Below are 19,368 nucleotides of genomic sequence, written 5' to 3'. Positions count from 1 at the left end.
ACACACAGCAAATGGACACAGAGAACAGACAACGGGGGGAGAAGGGGAGAGAAATAAGTAAATCTTAAAAAAAAGAGTGACCACTTCTGACTAAATAAGCAGCATACAAGCCAAAAAATTGTTTTGCACACAATTGGGTCCAAACCATGAAATCCTACATAAGAAACTTGAAGGTGACAGCTGGACTTCTGAGAGTATTAGTTCTACTTAATAACTAGCATTTCAGCAGGTATTGCACAGAATGTTGTTAGCTTTTTCTGATTGAGGTGGTTTTTCATTGAGATTATTTCTGGTCTGAAAAAAGACACTGGTTCTAATTCAGACCGCCTGCTTCCTGATGATCAAGTTCAAGTTCCCACAGCATATGCCTGGTGTCCAGCCCCAGGCCAGCTGAGCTGGGACTCATACTCACCCAGCTCTTTCTCTAAAAGGGGACCAACACTGCCTTTTTTTCACAGCCAGGGGAAGGAGGGACTTCTAAGGGAAAGAAAGACTTTGCAACCTAGCCAAAACTGCAGGAATGGTGAAACTCAAGATGCAGAGGGCAAGGCCCTGTAAATGCATCCTGGAGGGTCCTTGTTTCCAAAGCAGCAAGTGGTGGTGCTTCTGCTGCTCACTGATCCAGGAGTGTTTTGAAAACAACCAGACCTTGTGAAACAGGGTGAAGGCATTCCAGAACACTAGACTCAGAAGCTGTGAGCCTCTAGTCAACACGGCTATTTCAGGATGTGAACTTCCACAGGGCAGAACCTATATTTAATTGAGGACAGGATCGGGAGTTTGTGACCCTATTTCCTCCCACCACCACCACCCCATTCACCTGGAGTACTTTCTTTGGCACCTGAAGAGATTTTTACTTTTCCTTCTCTTAAAGGTCTCACTGGTAGTACATTCTTCAAAATCATTCAATGTGCCCCATTTGAGGGCCCTTCCAAGCCCTTGGGAGGAGAAAAGATCTCTTTAAATGGAAAAGAAAATCTGAGAATAAGTGAGGAAGTCATCGTTCTCACTTTCTAGGGCCTCAGTTCTAACTTTCAATGTCAAACCAGAGACTCCCAGGAGACCCCAAACCCAGAGTTATTCCCAAGAGGCTTTTTTTAAGTGTGGACCTGATGCCAAGGGACCCTGAATTGACTCCAGACAAGGACCTGGTGACATGTGACCTCCCAGTCATCACCACAGTAAGCAGATGGGGGATGATTTGAGGTGGTGAGGAAGGCTTCTGCATGCAGATATTTCTCCACCTTGGCACTGAATCAGAAAAGGCACAATTAGTGGGTGTTTTTCGTGGTCCCCCCACCCGGCTCCTCTTTTTAAAAAAAAAGTCCTTTGAAATTTTATTTTAGTCCATCATTATTTAGATACAGTTTTCTGTAATGTACTCCCTCTGTACATGAGGGTAAGTTCAATATAGCATTGAAGAGAATTGGTCAGACCTGAGGCAATTCAAAGCTGTGCTACATTAAAACCTTAGTTTCCTCATAGGTAAAATAGAGTAGCATTAATTCAAAGAGTTGTGTGGTGGCTTAGAGTTATATGCCCCAGAAAAGCACATTCTTAAACTTAGTCCATTCTTGTGGGTGTGAACCCTTGTAAATAGGACGTGTAGATGAGGTTACATCAGTTAAGGTATGGCCAAAATGAATCAGGATGGGTCCTAATCCTTTTACTGGAGATCTTATAAGGAAATCCTCAGAAAGAGAAGCCATGGGGAGCAGCCAGAGCTGGAAGTCAACAGAACTCAGAAGAGTAGCCACGAGAGGCCACCGTGCATTGCCATGTGACAAAACAAAAACAAAAACAAAAAAACCAAGGGCCAGGGATCACCAGCAGTCAGCCTCAGAATGCCACTACAGTCTTTCGGTCGAAAGCATCACCTTGATGACATCTTGATTTTGGACTTCTCTTAGTCTCAAAACCATGAGTCAATAGATCTCCGGTTTTTAACTCACCTATTGCCTGGTATTTGATTTATTAATCAGGAAACTAAAACAAGTGATTTAGATTTAAAGGAGACAATGTGTACAATGTTGACCCAATGCCTGACAGAGAGCAAATGGCATTTACTTGTTGTTATAATGTTGATAATGATGCTGACCAAGGATCCGGGATGGTACTGGAGCATAGTGGGTCTTGGCAAGCACAGGAGGACAATAGCAAAGCAGAGAACAAAGCAGAACATCACAATGGAAACTTGGACCAGTTGTCAGGTTTGCTTAGGGGCAAACCAGCTCCTCCATCTTGCTCTCTGAAGCCCCTTTTCCCTTCTAAGGCCCTGTTTCTCTCCCCTCACTTCTCTTCCCCTCCCCTGTCCCCAGGACTCAGGTTATATGCCCCTACACTCTCAGGTGGCCAGGGCCCCAGCCTGCAGCATTCCTCGGTGACATCCCATGCTCCTGATCTCTCCCTCCACCCACACCCAAAGCACATAGCCAGGCTTTCGTTCTATCATCACACAGCTCTCTGCTGGGAATCAGAAAACTAACATAGAAATGGTACTGATAATTAATGAAGGTGTCATGGTTTTCTTCCAATAATACCACACTTGTGGTTAATATTCCAGAGGCTCCTGGTCAGGGTTTCTTGATCTAGTCTGGGGTCTGAAGACAAGATGGTTCTTTTTTTTTTTTTTTTTTTTAAAGATTTATTTTTATTTATTTAATTCCCCTCCCCTCCACCGGTTGTCTGTTTTCTGTGTCTTTTTGCTGCGTCTTGTTTCTTTGTCCGCTTCTGTTGTCATCATCGGCACGGGAAGTGTGGGCGGCGCCATTCCTCGGCAGGCTGCTCCCTCCTTCGTGCTGGGCGGCTCTCCTTATGGGTGCACTCCTTGCGCGTGGGGCTCCCCTACGCGGGGGACACCCCGTGTGGCACGGCACTCCTTGCGCGCATCAGCATTGCGCATGGGCCAGCTCCACGCGGGTCAAGGAGGCCCGGGGCTTGAACCGCGGGCCTCCCGTGTGGTAGACGGACGCCCTAACCACTGGGCCAAAGTCCGTTTCCCAAGATGGTTCTAATCAGAACCATTTTTAGGACTCTTTAAATCAAAACTTCAAGTTTTTACCTTTGTCTTCTTCTTAGGAATGGATATATAGCACAAACCCATTTTCTCTCTCTTAGGAATCTCTTATCCTTAAGAAGACATGATAAACCAGCATGTTTTATCCAGGAAGGACCAGGAGGACAGTCATATTGATTAGGATGGGAGAGGGAAGCAGGTAGATTTAATATGATCATTAGGCACAACTTGAGCCAAACTTGATATTTTAGAGTCTTGTTTAACAACCCTGGCTACATATGATAGTCAACTGAGAAATTTTTAAAAAATACCAATACTTATTAATTCAATTGGTATGGGGTAGGATATGAACATTTGAATTAAAAACAAACAAACAAACAAAAAACTCCAAAGGATGGTTCTATTGTGCAACCAAGGCTGAGAACCACTGCCTTAGAACATCATCAGTATCACAAGGTAGGTGGGAAATGGCATCATATTTAGGAGGGTCTTAGGTGGGCCTAGCTGTATATTCTGGAAGGATTCAACAACTTTTGGGCAATGGGTTTCACATCATGGTAGACGTCTGGAGGAACTATCCCTTGGATAGTGTCAAGAATCACAAGACTCAATGAACCATGAGCAAGAGGAGCCCTGAAAAATCACCTACCTTAACCCTCTTCCTCGCAGCCTTGTCCCACTGGAAATTCAGCTTACATCTCTGGGTCTCAGTTTTTTCCTATCCTTTCAATGGGCAGGTTGGATTAGATGAGCTCAGAGGTCCCTTCCAGTTCTATTATTCTGTAATTCTAAGATAGTTTTCAAGTATCAAAAGAAAGGGAGGTTAACAGTAACATATTGTGTTGGTGTTTTCTGCTGATTCTTAGTCTGGAGTTTCCCTGGGAAGACTTCTGAGCCCACAGGACTCTAGCTCCAGCTCTCTCTTCTGCCAGCCAAAGGCAGCCTGAGCTCCTCAAGCAGCAGCTGGATCTCCATTCTCCAGGCCTCCCTCCACCCAGGCTTCCCAGGCAGGATGAACCATTTCAGTGTGATTCTTACAGACACAGCCCATTTAATTGTGGGAACAGCCTTTACGTGCTCTCTCTGCTCCCCAGGAAGCACATGGCCTGATCACTGCTGGGATCTGCTAAGGAAGTGGTGGAATGTGGAAGTTTACAAGACATTGGTACACACGCATCAAGCCAGCCAACACTTGGCGTGCTGCTGTGCTCCTGGCCCTCCTTCTCTCTGCAGCCTCAGGCTGCCTTGGAATCTCTCACGTAATGCTCTTCTGGGAAGATGGGCCTCTGAGCAGAGCTTAAGGAAGTTTGTAAAACCGAAAAATTGGTTTTGCTCAAATCTTATGTAGCAGGCTCTATACTAAGAATGTCCCACACTTGATCTCTACAGGCCTCAGGCTCGGACCAAGCCCATTGGAAGATAGTAGTCCCCGCCAATTTCCTAGTACAAATGGACAAGATTATTGCAAACTATCAGATCGCCTCAAACTTATCAGAAAATTACCCTGATCTGTGCTATGCTTAAGGGTCTGAGGAAGAAGAATTTTGGTAGGGAAGTGGGCAAGAGATTTCAAAGCTCACATTAAAGACCTTTTAAAAGCATTTATTGGAAGCAGCTATGGCTCAAGCAATTGAGCTCCTGTTTATCATACGGAGGACCTGGGTTCAATCCCCAGGATCCTGGTAAAAATGAAAAAAGGCATCCCAGAGCCTGCATGGCATGGAGAGGTGCAGGCTCCCACTTGATGAGCCTGCAGTGAAGCAATGCACCAAAAAGACAGTGATGCAACCAGATAGAAAAAAACCATTTGTGCTCTCAGCATCCGAGCAGATAGAAGAGATCAGGTGAAGATGGGATAAGTGAAGGTATGGTTGGAAAAAGACAGATTTAGTGGAGTCCTGTCCATGGAAGGACTTTAAAGTCCTTCCTGGGTCCAACACCGATGATGTAAGCCCTTCTCCAGTACTCCTGCTAGAAGGTGGCCCCTTGTTCTGGGCAAGGCCTAGAGCTCCCCCGTCAACATCTTGTGTGTAGCCATTGGAGGCACTGAGGACAGAGGCATAGGGCCTCTGAACTTCTTCCCTCACTCTCCCTTGGGTTCATGAGAGTCTAGGGTCCTGGAAGAAACCTCTGTTTCTTGGGGTGGTTTGGTGTTTTATATGGAGGGTGGGATGCAGGAACAAGTAGCACATTTTAAGCCAGCCAGATTCCCCTCGGGACTGTGAAGGGGAACTGGCACTTCCAGGTTGTGCAATGCCTCCAAAGCTGGAAGAGCTGCTCTCTTAGCTCATAGTACAGGGTGGAAGGACCCAGAACGAGAGTTATCACCAGACCAGGACAGGGCTGGGACATAAATGTGGCACTTCTACTCAGCCTGAGCACTTGCTCCTGGACCCCGCAAGAGTTTTAGCATAGGCCTCAAAACGAACAGACTTCAGGACCTCCCTTTTGTACCTTAAAACCAATGTCCTGCTTGGAATTGTGAAGGCAGCCACTTCCATTCACATTCAACTCTGTTTTAGCTCCGAAAGAGTCAGCGTGAGGAATCAATGGGAGAACATGGGGCTTGTGGCTGGCAGAACTACAGGTGTGCAGGAAATGTCTCCATGTGTGTTACCCTGTCATTTAAAAACAAGCAAACCCCAGGAAATCAAATATTTTATTGTTTTACTTAATAACGTTCCAAATTAATTTTGCCCCCAGTTTTCTGCAAGCAGGTTTATGAGTGTGATTTCCTTGCCCCCACCAGTCTGGTCCCCAGGGCCCTGGGGGGTGGACGGTGCAGGTCCTGGTAAGAAATACTGACAGAAAAAGACCCTCCTGTCTGTACCTCTTTTGCCCTGTTGGTAAAAGTGATGGCCACAGGCAGGGGAAGAATAGCCAGAGAAGTAAGATGCTAGAATGAGAGAGGAGGAGAAAAAGGAATAACAGATGAGGTGCATCTGCTGGGCAAGGCTAACCTGTCACCGTGTATTTCAAACCACTAATGACATTACATGGCCTCAAGAGCTCATGTACATTTGTGGGGACAATGGGATGAAATATGTAAAACTTGTACAGACAGTACTTAGTGGGAAACCAGTCCTGGCTTCTCCAGAGCTCAAAGGACATTTTAGGACATCTACTATATTTGTTTTTAACTCGTCATTATTCCTTCTCTGTCCCGTGTATGTTTTATTATATACACAACGTATTCAGACAGTAATACTTGTATATAATTTAAAAATAAATAAATATATTGGGAGGCCTAGCTCAAACATTTTATCTCGATGAGGTACACAATCTAAAGAGCTCAGAGACCATCTAACTAGAACATGACAAAAGTCATACAAGTCAACCAACTAACAAGGCCCGGGGCCTAGACTTTTAGACTTTTCTCCAGATTCCAGGCCGGCTTAACATAAAAGGAGACTCGTCAGCTGCCTGCTGGGGAAGCCCCTCTCCCTGCTATTTTCTAGTGCTTGACTTCCCTTTAAAAGGGGGGTCCTTAACCTTTTTTTTCCACGGACCCCTCTGCCAGTCAGGTGAAAACTACGGACCCTGTACTAAGACCACACCATACTGTGTATCATTTAATAAACGTATCACACCTGCACCAACACATCCCCACAAGAATAATGTTTTTTTAAAAATTTCAATTCACGCTCAGGGACCCCTTGTTACGAACCGATGCTTTAAAGGGTGAAATCACTTATATTTTAGTGAAACAGAAAACATTATCATAACTATTACTACCTAACCCCTCGACCAGTCTCACAGATGGGCACATTCTCCTGGGAAGGCCTTTCCTTCCCCAGGTCTTCCATGCAAGTTGTGCAGGACGTGGCTGCCACGGGGCAAGTGGGGGCTGAAATCCAGCCTGGACCTGCTCACCAAGTGCCATATGCCTCAGTGAGGGCGCATCTCTCAAAGGTGCTTCAGGGATTAGCAAAGGCCCTGCTTTTTTTTCCCCCTTTATTTGAATATTTATTATTTTTCATCAATTTTGCTTTCATAAATACAATTTTGTGGCTTGTTTCTGCTCAGTCTAATAGTGCTCTTGAGCTTCCAACCCCTGCAGAGCACACATCGGGGCTGGGATGGCAGAATGTGACTCTGGCATCAGCAGGTGCAGCCCCCTGAAGCCCAGCCTGCCACAGGGGAGCCCTCAAAAGCTGAGTATCATTGTCTGCCCCGGAGGAGACCCAGAGGGGGCTGAGGCCTTCCCACTGGGTGAGTAGTTCTACATGGAGAACGAAGCACTAACTCCACCATCCAGCCTCGTGGTGGGGCCAGTCCGGTGCCTGAGTCTGAGCTGTGGTCTGCCCCAAAAGTCTACAGGGGACATCATCCTCCAGCAGTGGAAGGCTCCATTTCACTCGGTCCGAGGCCGCGGTGGAATCCTGCAACCAATGCCTTTGAAGACAGCAAGGGTAGTCAAAGAGGTCCACCATGGCCCTGCTCGCCCTCATCATCCTGCAAATTCTGCTGGTTTATTTATGGGGAAAAGTGATGTTTTCCCCCAAAGTGTCCTCTCCCTCTTGGGGAGTAATTTTGCCTCCAAGTCTACTTATGGGACTGAGAGAGGCAGCAGTGTTGGCCTCTCCCAGGCGCTCCCTTAAGCATCTGTCTTGGGCTCCTTCATTAATTTGACAAACTCCTTGACTTCTTCTTCCAGGACCTTGTTCCTCCTCTCCACATCCTCCCGGGAGCGCTCCACGTTGCGGAGGCTGATTTCCAAGGCTGCAAACTTCTTCTTCTCTTTCTCCAATTCTTCGTTGAGCCTCACCACCTTAGCCCAGACATCGTAATTTTCCTTCTCAAGGCTATGAAGGAAGAAAGAAAAGAATGACAGAAACAGGGAATTCGTTCTAGACCCTTCACCCTTGTTGACAACCTTTTTGTCCACTGTCCTTTCCAAATCACAAGGCCGTCTGACTCGCCACCTTCCCTTTTATTATGTCCCACCTCCCACATGGGTAAACCCGAATTCCCAGGGTATGTCTGAGCCCTTTGTCATTTAACACCATCTTGTGACATCTCTTATATGGTTTTTCATATAACCTATGTTTTATATCTTCCACCAGATGATAAAGTCTCTGAAAGAAGGGACCACCTCTAATAAATGTATTTTTTTCACCCCCTCAGCAACTTGCATCAGTCTAGTGGAAACTGTCAAATGACTGGTGAAGCCCCATCTCCCCAGCACCTCTGTGCACGTGAGAGTCTCCTTGTCCTGCCTCTATGCAGACCTCATCAAAGCTCTCCTGGGAACCAAGATTTGGAGAAGCAAGGGGCAGGCTGACTTTTGGGGAGTGGAAGTCCTGGAAGACCCTGATCCTGGAGAGGTTTCTGTTGAAACACTGATTCCCAGGATTTTCATTGTTACAGACCCAAATCCTAATGTGTTCCAAGTGCTCTCCTCCACCCCTGCCATGCTGTGCTCAATTTTCCCTTTGGAGTGAGTGTATATATTCCATTTTTTAAGCCAAAGAGGGAACTTCAGGCCAGTGGGGAGATCGTGTGATTGGAGATTTGCTTCAGAATTTAAAGCTCCCCCGACAGCCTGCCTGTCTTCAGATGGACACTTAAGTTTCTAGCTGAGCCCATGCTTTGGGATCTATCACCCACCCTGCGTGTTAACAGCCCCTCTTCAGAGCCTCACCTACCCCTGCTTATCTCTTCTGAAGCTAAACTAGTCCCTTTCCCAGCCCCACCAGTTATTAGCTGTAAGCCTCTTAGGAAATTGTTTATATATCCCGAGCCCTTGTTTCTTCTGTAAAATGGGGCTATTAACCTATTGCACAGGATTGCTGTGGGGAATTGACGAGAAGGTGTGCATGAAGCATGAAGCTTCGAGAAGGAGCTGCCAGACTGTTAATTCTCCTTGTTCTACACGGTCAGGAGGCTCCCAACAGGTAAATTAGAGGATTTCATTTGATTCAGGGTGAGTGGCCACCTCTGAGACAGCTGGGCCTTTCCCTACTCTACCAAAGACAGCGGCGTGGACAGGGCATGGGGAGCCTTTCTGGGTTGTTTGGTCACTGCTGAGATGTCTTAGACATCTTGTAATTCTACAAATGATCTGTTCAGTTCTTAGACAAAGGAGTTACGTTTTGCTTCTAGAGGGGACAAAAGGATGAGGCTCCCAAAAGTCTCCCTCTCACTTACCTGAGTCCTAATGGACTGAGAATATCCATAAATAGAAAGTCCCACTAATTCATATTCAACTACCTGAAGATGCTTGTTAACATGGACCAAACTGGACTGAGGTTCTCGCTCATGAAAGAGAGTTTTCTGGATAGTCGATAGTGTGCAAAAGATTTCAAGAAGAGACAGACACCACCCAAGAGGACAAATTGTGCCCAGTCAACTTGGGAGTGTGCATGGGATTGCAGCAAGGGCCGCCTCCCTGGTCTCCACTTCTCTTTGCCACCCTGCGGCCTACACCCGGCGGAAGCCAGTGACCCTTTGAAGCAGGAGTCAGGTCCAAGCTGTGCAAAAGCTCCTATTTCACCCAGGCCTTATTGGATGATGAGGCCCTGGCAGAACATCTCTCCTGTCCCTGCCTGACCTCTCCTTCTACTCTCCTGCCCCGCCACCTACTTTCTGTCTGTGAACAGCCAGACCCGCGCCCTTCTTGTGCTCTGTGCCTCGAGTGCTCTTCACATATGTGGACCTGCCGTGTTCCCTCGTCTCCTTCAGGCTCTAGTGAAAAGCCGCTTTCGCTGAGGCCTTCCCTGACCACACTATGTAACATAACGTGCCCCTTCTCGAATGCTCTAGGTTTACACTCAGCTTCATTTTTCACCACCGAACATGGCATATATTTTAATTACTTACTTTTATTGTCTGTCTGTCCAGCCCCCCCACCCCACCCCATTAGAAGAGCTCCACAAACGTGGGGACTTTTGTCCGTTTTGCTCAGTGTTATTCCCCAGGATGCTATCCACCCAGGATGGGGCCCAGCACATAGTAGGTCCTCAATAAATATTTGTGGAATTGATGAATGAGCTCAGTATTTAAAATTCAGAAAGCTCCTCTGAATTCATTAAAGCATACTGATCCTTCAAGAACCAAAATCTGTAAATAGTTTATTGAGTTACTTAAGCCAGACAGTTAAATTTTCCTAAATTTAATGTAAAATTTGGAGTTTCATTTACCTAGGCAACGGCACACCTTTTCACCTTTTTCCTTATTGAAGGCAATTGCTATAATTCACTGTATTCTCTAAATCCAAGTTCTATAATGTCATTTCTTCCGCAGACGAGGACAATTCCTCTTGCCTCTGTTGCTGGAAGCCCAGTAGCCACCCAGTGCCCCGGGTATGTGACTCACCTTTTAATCTGTTCCTCATACATTTGCTTCTGTGTTTCTAGTTCCTTTCGTAGCTCCTGGACTACCCTCTGCAGTGACTCAAGCTCCTGTTCTCCAGGGTCTTTTTTTTCAGGCCCAGCTTCAGAATTTGGGCTGGAAGGAGTATCTCCCTTGGAGTCACAGACCTGGGAAGAGGGTGCTCCTGCTTCACCCCCAGGGGACCGTGGGGAGAGAGGGACATTATCATAGGCGGAAGTCCTTTGGGAGTCCGAAAAGTGGCGCACATCTTGAGACAATGTTCTCCGGTGCCCTTCCCCTGCCTTGGCCACTGAAGAGGGAGACCAGAATTCATTTTTAAAGATCTCCACTTGGCTGCTGTTGGTACCCTGAAAAGCAGAAGTCAAAAAGCACTTCCGGTTTGGGAGCGTCTGAGTCCTTTTTCGAGATTGCAGCTTCCAATCTCCCAGGTTTTCCCTGGGGAACTTGCTGCTCTCCTCCAGATACCCGTCACTTGGCTGGGATCCAGTGGGGCTGGTTGTGTCCGAGTCACTTGTCTAGAAAAAAATGGCGTGGCTGTTAAAAGCATTCTTCCCACCCATGTATCTTGCTCCCCAGATAAGGACTATAGACAGAAAAGAAAGTGTCTCCTGGCAGCACACCCACGTAGCACCTAGTTATAAGACTTAATTTATCACATTCATTGATTATCTGTGTGGCATTTTTTTAAAAGAGGATATTGCAGTTAAAGGAAATCTAGAGGTGAATTGCTGACTAAAAGAGATGGTTTGTGGTAAACAAACTTAAACTTGCATGCCTTCATAATTTTAGAAGGGGAAACCTTTTTAATTAATTTAAAAATCTGGAAGTCATAAAAGAAAAGACTGACAAATTCAACCTATATGGCAAAAAATTGAAAATAAAAATAATGCAAAACCAATAAATCATCACATGCTAAATCAAAAAACAAATGACAAACTGGCAAAAATATTTGCAAGGCATATCACAGATAACAGGCTACTCTCCCAAATATATAAAGTTCATCAAAAATTGACACAATATGGGAAACGGACTTTGGCCCAGTGGTTGGGGCGTCCGTCTGCCATATGGGAGGTCCGCGGTTCAGGCCCCGGGCCTCCTCGACCCGTGTGGAGCTGGCCATGCGCAGTGCTGATGCGCGCAGGGAGTGCCGTACCACGCAGGGGTGTCCCCCGCGTGGGGGAGCCCCCACGCGCAGGGGGTGTGCCTGTGAGGAGAGCCACCCAGCGTGAAAAGAAAGTGCAGCCTGCCCAGGAATGGCGCCGCCCACACTTCCTGTGCCGCTGATTGCAACAGAGGCGGACAAAGAAACAAAAGCAGACAGAGAAACAAGACGCAACAAATAGACACCAAGAACAGACAACCAGGCGAGGGGGGCAAATTAAATAAAATAAAATAAATCTTTAAAAAAAAAAAAAAAATTGACACAATAGGGAAACGGACTTTGGCCCAGTGGTTAGGGCGTCAGTCTACCATATGGGAGGTCCGCGATTCAAGCCCTGGGCCTTCATGCGCAGCGCTGATGTGCGCAAGGAGTGCCGTACCACGCAAGGGTGTCCCCCGCGTGCCCCACGCGCAAGGAGTGCGCCCGTGAGGAAAGCCGCCCAGCGGGAAACAAAGTGCAGCCTGCCCAGGAATGGCGCCGCCCACACTTCCCGTGCCGCTGACGACAACAGAAGCGGACAAAGAAACAAGACGCAGCAAATAGACACCAAGAACAGACAACCAGGGAAGGGGGGAAATAAAATAAATAAATAAATCTTTAAAAATAAAAAAAAAATTGACACAATAAAAAAAGATCAACAGCCAATGGATCTATGAGAAGAGTGTAAGATCAGACAGTTTATAGAGGAAAAAAAGCAACTGGTTGTTAAACATAAGATGTTCAACCTCTCTCATGACAGAAGAAACTCAGATTAAAATTAAAATGACTGAAATACAAGTTCTTGCCCATCAGATGGGCAGCCCCCCCCAAATCTAATGACATACTCTGTTGGTGAAACTTCAGGAAATAGGTTCTTTCCTGTACTGCTTGTGGGAATACAATGTGGCATGACCTGCACTTAACAATTCATTTTCAAGATTACACATTACAAATCCATTTACTCTCTGACCCATCAATCCCACTTCTGGGAATTTATCTCAGAAATATATCTGCATGAGTACAAAACGAGGCAGGGTCAAGGTTATTCACTGCAATTTGGTTTGTAGCACAAAGGATTAAAAACCACCTATCCATCTTCAGAGGCCAATTAAGTAGATTTTAGGACAGGCACACAAGGGGTCACTCTACACCTGCCAAAAACATGAGGTTGTCTTCTATGCATTGAAACGAAAAAATATTCAAGGTATACCATTAAGTAGTAAAAAGCAAGATATGGAAAAATATGTGTGTGTATGTATATGTGTGTGGAGAGAGACATGCATATATTAAATTGGGTGAGAACAGGGGAGGGAGAAGAACATTGATATCATTTTGATTTTTTGAACCATGCATATGCATTATATATTTTAAAATTATATTAAAAGACAAAGAGAGGAGGAGAAAACACAAGACCTAAATGTAAAATCGGAAAACCAGAGCTCAAGCACTCCCTCAAGCACTCCCTCATACCCTTCTAGCAGATCACTTGCCTCAGCAACCCCATTTGGAGTCAGGTGCCTGGGCCTTGATGCAAGAACTAGATCCGAGGTCCTTTCTGTAACGGTCTGGTGCTGCTCCTTGGCCAGTGGCCAGCCTCTCTAAGCCTCAGGCCTTCAACCGTGGGGATTAGAGAGCTAGGGTGAGCACTCCTCAGGTGGACTATTTAAACTACCCAGCACAGCACCTGACCATAAAGCAGACAATCAACAGTGACTACCTGTCAAATGAGCAATGGCTACGCTCAAGGAGTGCTGTGATGTTTTCACTAAATGAAGTATGCGTACGTTCTAAATGTTAGCATGTTCTAGAATCACAGGGTGTTAGTAAGAGGTGTTAGGTACAGTCAGCTCCCATCTAAGGAAACCGCAACCACAACCACTGCCTGCCCTTTTTCCATACCTTCTTAGTCCTCCTAGGCCTAAGGGTGCTGCAGGTTAAGTTACGTGGTCAACCAGAAATCTAAAGTTCATTTCTTGGTCCCCTATAAAGTCTCAAGCTGCTACATAAAGTTTACATATTTTTTTTTACAAATATTTGTCCTATAAGTGTATAGAAATATTTGACCTTTGTAAATTATTGTCCTCAACTAATCTAAACTTCACAGTCTGCAGAGTTTTGCACACTGGGGACGTGAGCCCCAATCCTTAAAACAAACAAGAGAGCTGACATTGCTGAGACGGCTTATCAGGGAACGAGAAATACTACATGAACACATCACATATTCTCAGAAAAGAATCACGTTTCATGGGTTAGCAGGACATCCGTTCTCTCTAGGCTTTTGCCTATAATTTTCAACAACTCTCATAAAACATTTACATATATATATATATATATATATATATATATATATATATATATATGGGGTTTTTTTTTTCATTGAGCTTCCTTGGACTGTCTTTGAAAGGGTTTCATTTTCAGAGGGGGCTTCAGTGAGGACCTCACTGCTCAGTCACTGGGCGATTGATTCACATGCCATGAAGCTCACCTTCTGGATGCTAGCAGAAACCAGAAGAAAGAGGACAGGCTTTCAGTAGGTGTTTGGATGAGTTTTTGCCATTTGTGCCCACTGCCACAGCCTCCTCCAAAACACCCAAAGTGGCCACCCCAGAGCAGCCCTTACATGGAACGACCTGGGCTGAAGGAGGAGAGAGAGGGAAAGAGAAGGAAGAACCAGCAAGATGGTGGCAGAGAAAGGAGCTCCTAGAGTCAGCTCCTGCTACAGGGCAGTTAGCACACACCCAGAGCTCTCTGCAGCTAGCTAAAGCACCTGTTTGGGGGCTCCAGGAGACCAGAAAAGCATCCTGCAATGTCCTTGAAGGAGTGGAAGGAGAAGACTGCCCATCTGCAGAGAAGACTCATAAGTAGAGCACTCCACACCGCGGAAGCTGGTACCCATTCTCCACTGGAGGCACAAGCCGCCTCCAGAGCTGTTCTGCAGCTGGAATTGAAAGCTCCACTTCCCCAAAACAGGGAAGGAAGAGATGGTTGGGCACCAATTTCAGCTACTGATGAGGAAATTCAGTGGGCTACAGTATAATCCTGAGAACAGCTAAAGTTTGAGCCTGTCCAAGCCAGAAAGAGGCCGGGAGCCGCCATCTTAACTCCGCGCCTGGCACGAGGGGAAGCGGGGCCGACTGAAGATCCCAGTGCTGGTGGGGACCGGCTTCTTCCTGTCCAGGTCATATTACAGGTCTACCCTAGGCCTCAGTTACACCTCCAGCAGGGAGGAAGCTGTGGGGACGTGTGCCAGCCTCTCCAGGAAATTACCAGCCAAGCCACGGAGGCTGGTGATCATCCTACTCTGGCAGCACCAGCTGCCCCAGGAGCTGTTCTGTGATGGGAATTGGAAGCTCCATTTCCCAGAAACAGGGCAGGAGGAGATGGTTGGTTGCTGATATCTGCTACTGATTGGTAGACTCGGCTGGCTAAGAGATAACCCTGGGAACAGCTGGGGTGAGAACCAGCCCACGTCAGAAAGAGGCCAGTAGCCGCCATTCTGACTCTGCCCCTAGCCTGAGGGGAAGCTGGGCTGAATGAAACTCTCAGTGTTGGCAGGAACCAGTTTCTTTCACCCAGATCAGCCTGCAGCCCTGGCCTAGGCTTCAGCCCCACCTCTGGTGGGGAAGAGGCTGAGGAGCCCTGCACAGGCCTATACAGGTAACTGCAGATAACTTAGGATGGCATAGACTGAAAATCAGAAGTTACGAGGGCAACTGCGGTCATCTTGGACCCGCACTGCATAGATTGCTGCCCACACCTGCAGCTCCATCCCTGCCCCAGGCAGGAGAGAAAGGGATGTGAAGCTTCATCAGACTCTCTGGGCAAGTACAGTCTAGGTCTGCACATGGATTATTCCACATAGCTGTGACTCTGTCCCTACCCCTGGCAAAGGAGAAAGTTGGAAGAAGCTTCATTGGTCCCTGGCGCATTGAGCCTCCACAACTTACAGCACCAACTATATGCCTGGCTCCTACTGCACAACCAGCAAGAGAGAAATGATAGGAATCCCTGAACTAAACAGAAAAACTGCACCCAGTAGAAATACTCTAGTAAGCCAGATGCAAAGACACCAGACAAATATTACAATCCACACCAAGAAACAGGAAGCTATGGCTCAGTTAAAGGAACAAGATAAGCCTCCAGATGACATACAGGAGTTGAGACAATTAATCATAGATGTTCAAACAAATCTCCTTAATAAATTCAATGAGATGGCTAAAGAGATTAAGGATATTAAGAAGACATTGGATGAGCACAAAGAAGGATTTGAAAGCATACATAGAAGAATAGCAGATCTTATGGGAATGAAAGGTACAATAAATGAAATTAAAAAAACATTGGAATCATATAATAGCAGATTTGAGGAGGCAGAAGAAAGGATTCATGAGCTTGAAGAAATGGCCTCTGAAATTGAACAAACAAAAGAACAGATGATGAAAAAAATGGAAAAAATTGAACAAGGTCTCAGGGAACTAAATGACAGTAAAAGGCATGCAAATATATGTGTCATGGGTGTCCCAGAAGGAGAAGAGAAGGGAAAAGGGGCAGAAGGAATATTTGAAGAAATAATGGTAGAAAATTTCCCAACCCTATTGAAGGACATAGATACCCATGTCCAAGAAGAATAACGTACTCCTATCCGAAAAAATCCAAATAGACCAACTCTAAGACACGTACTCATCAGAATATCAAAGGCCAAAGACAAAAAGAGCAGCAAGAGAAAAGCAATGCATAACATATAAGGGATATCCAATAAGATTAAGGGCTGATTTCTCACCAGAAACCTTGGAGGCAAGAAGACAGTGGTCTGATATATTTAAGATATTACGAGAGAAAAACTTGCAGTGAAGAATCTTATATCCAGCAAGATTGTCTTTCAAAAATGAGGGTGAAATTAGAATATTCACAGATAAACAGAAACAGAGAATTTCTAAGCAAGAGACCAGATTTTCAGGAAATAATAAATGGGTGTGGGAGGGCCTAAAAAGAAAATACAGGAGACAGGGGCCTGGAAGAGAGTCTAGAAATGAAGATTATATCAATAAAAGTAACTAAAAGTGTCAAAAGAGTGGTGAAAATAAAATATGACAGATAAAACTCAAATAATCAGGAATAAACTTAACCAATGATATAAAGTACTTGTATTCAGAAAACTGCAACTCAATATTAAAACAAATTTAAAAAGCCCGAAATAACTGGAAGAACATACCACGCTCATGGATTGGAAGACTAAATATCATTAAGATGTCAATTCTACTCACATTGATATACAGATTTAATGCAATCCCAATAAAAATTCCACCAGCATTAAAGAAAAAATTGAAACACAATCATTAAATTTATTTGGAAGGGTAAGGAGTCCTGAATAGCCAGAAACATCATAAAAAGGAAAAGTGAACCCTCATCTCCAGACTTTAAATCATAATACTGGGAAGCAGACTTGGCCCAATGGATAGGGCATCTGCCTACCACAGGGGAGGTCCACGGTTCAAAACCTGGGCCTCCTTGACCCGTGTGGAGCTGGCCCATGCGCAGTGCTGATGTGCGCAAGGAGTGCCCTGCCATGCAGGGGTGTCTCCTGCATATGGAAGCCCTATGCGCAAGGAGTGCACCCCATAAGGAGAGCTGCCCAGCGTGAAAGAAAGTGCAGCCTGCCCAAGAATGGTGCTGCGCACACGAGAGCTGACACAGCAAGATGACGCAACAAAAAGAAACACAGATTCCTGGTGCCTCTGATAAGGATAGAAGTGGTCACAGGAGAACATACAGCGAATGGACACAGAGAGTGAACAACTGGGGGTGGAGGTGGGGAGAAGGGGAGAGAAATCAATCTTTAAAAAAAAAAATCATAATACCTACCCATAGTGGTAAAAACAGCATGGTACTAGCCTAAAGACAGACACAATAGACCAATAGAACCAAATTTATGGTTCAGAAACAGACCCTCACAGGTATGGTCAAGTGATTTTTTACTAGCCTGTTGAACTCACACAGCTCAGGCAGAACAATCCATTCAACAAATGGTGCTGAAAGAATTGGAATCCATAGCTGAAAGAAGGAAAGAGGATCCCTATCTCACAGCTTATCCAAAAATTAACTAAAAATGAATCAAAAAACTAAAACTAAAAGCAAGAACCATAAAACTTCTAGAAGAAATTATTGGAAAATATCTTCAAGACCTGGTAGTAGGTGGTGGATTCTTAAAGGAGATAAGAGAATGACTGAGTGGACTATTGATGTTTAATGTATGTAGAAGTTTTAATTAGCTTTACTGTAAAATTGTGGAAAAGTATAGAGTGGATGGTAACACACAGTAACAGCTAGTTTATAAATGGGTTTATGGCTGAAAATGGTAGTCTAGTTATGTAAATGCCAATTGACAGAATGCTTGAGAATAATTTAGTGACTAGATAGCACAGTAAACCAAGATGTGGGTGAAAACTGTGATTGATGGTACAGGTGCAAGAGTGTCCTTTGTTAACTAGAACAAATGTATATCACTATTGCAGGGTATTGGGAATGTGGAAAAGCATGGGAAAAATACATCTGGAGTGACCTATGGACTGTGGTTAAGAGTAATAATATTATATTCTTGCATTTATGCAAAAGTTGTACTGTACTGATATTGAGGCAGTATGGAAAATGTGAGCCAAATGTACACTATGGACATGGTAATAATCAGATGATATTATTTTATCTCTAGCAAATGATACACCCCATTGTGGTGTGTTGATGCAGAGGTGTTGTTTGGGAATTCTGCACATGTGCATGATTGTTTTATAAGTTTCCAACTTCTGTCATAAAAAAATATATTAAAAAAAAAAAAATAGGATAGGTTTGGGGAAAAACACACCAAATGTATGATAAGGACTATGAATAGTAGTAAGATTTTGACAGTGTTCTTTCGTAGTTTGTAACAAACGTCTCATGACAATGCAAGGTGTTGGTGGAGGGTTGATGTACGGGACCCCTGTAAGATGTTATGCATGTTTGCTTTATAAGTTCACAACTTTTACTATACACTTAATTATTTATGTATGTTCATATATAAATGATATAAAGATAATAATAGGATTGGTTGGGGAAAAATATTTTGGTTAGTAATAATATTTTGACAATGCTCTTTAATCATTAGTTAAAAAGGTTTAAAAACAATGCAAGTTATTGGTGGTAAGGTGAGATGTTATATATGTTTGTTTGATGTTACATATGTTTGTTTTGTAAGTTCACAACTATTATACACTTACTGTTTATGGATGAGTGATATATTTCAATAAATTTAAAAAAATAAAGAGAGAAAAAAAAACAGAGGGAAAGAGGAGGGCTCTCTGCATCTTACCGAGTTACTGAAGCTGTCTGTCCGAGAAATGGAGGATTCCTCAGTGGCCTCCCAGCCCACAGAGCTTCGGGCCACTGGAGGCTTCTTGGGGTCATTTTTCTGGGCTGGGGGTGAGAGGGGTGCATCCTTAGACTTGGGGAAGAGGATTTCATGGTCTCGGATCATCATGGTCATCACTCTTTGGATCTGAGGAGTCCCTGAAATAAAGAAGACAGGCATTTGCAGCATCAGTTCCCAGGAGAGAAGGCACTGTCTGCAATGGTTCCCACCTGTGTGGTGTCTCAAACCTGGCTCTAGAGCAACAGGGCCCAAAGGGACCCCATATCTAAAGATGAGAAGTCACCTTGATCCTCAGAGAAACCCTCCTAATTCCTTGGTGTGCGAGGTTGTCGTATGAAAGGGATAGGATAGAAGAAGGATATGAGAATGGGGTGAAAGAGGGAGATGTTAAGCCTTATTTTTGGCCTATGTCTGCTCAGTCTTTGATCAGGAAAATCAGTAATATAACAGGACAGGAAGGGAAAACATCTTTCTGTC

General features: G+C 44.9%; 1 protein-coding gene across 3 annotated transcripts in view; it reads right to left on the bottom strand.

Moving 5' to 3' along the window:
• Positions 1-5,656: 5,656 nt before the first annotated feature.
• The window catches only part of ARHGAP25 (Rho GTPase activating protein 25), a 103,992-nt gene continuing 90,280 nt past the window's right edge, over positions 5,657-19,368 (bottom strand). For all 3 annotated transcript variants that reach the window (XM_004449196.5, XM_058278694.2, XM_058278696.2), the window contains 3 exons: positions 18,832-19,028; positions 10,334-10,866; positions 5,657-7,821 (listed from right to left, as the gene is read on the bottom strand). In XM_004449196.5, the coding sequence (XP_004449253.2) occupies positions 7,614-7,821; positions 10,334-10,866; positions 18,832-19,028 (938 nt within the window). In that variant the 3' untranslated portion in view covers positions 5,657-7,613. The remainder of the gene's footprint in view (positions 7,822-10,333; positions 10,867-18,831; positions 19,029-19,368) is intronic.

The sequence above is a fragment of the Dasypus novemcinctus genome, chromosome 17 (genome assembly GCF_030445035.2).
Source record: "Dasypus novemcinctus isolate mDasNov1 chromosome 17, mDasNov1.1.hap2, whole genome shotgun sequence".
In the NCBI taxonomy this organism is placed as follows: Eukaryota; Metazoa; Chordata; class Mammalia; order Cingulata; family Dasypodidae; genus Dasypus; species Dasypus novemcinctus.
This window is presented reverse-complemented; position numbering and strand designations above follow the sequence as displayed.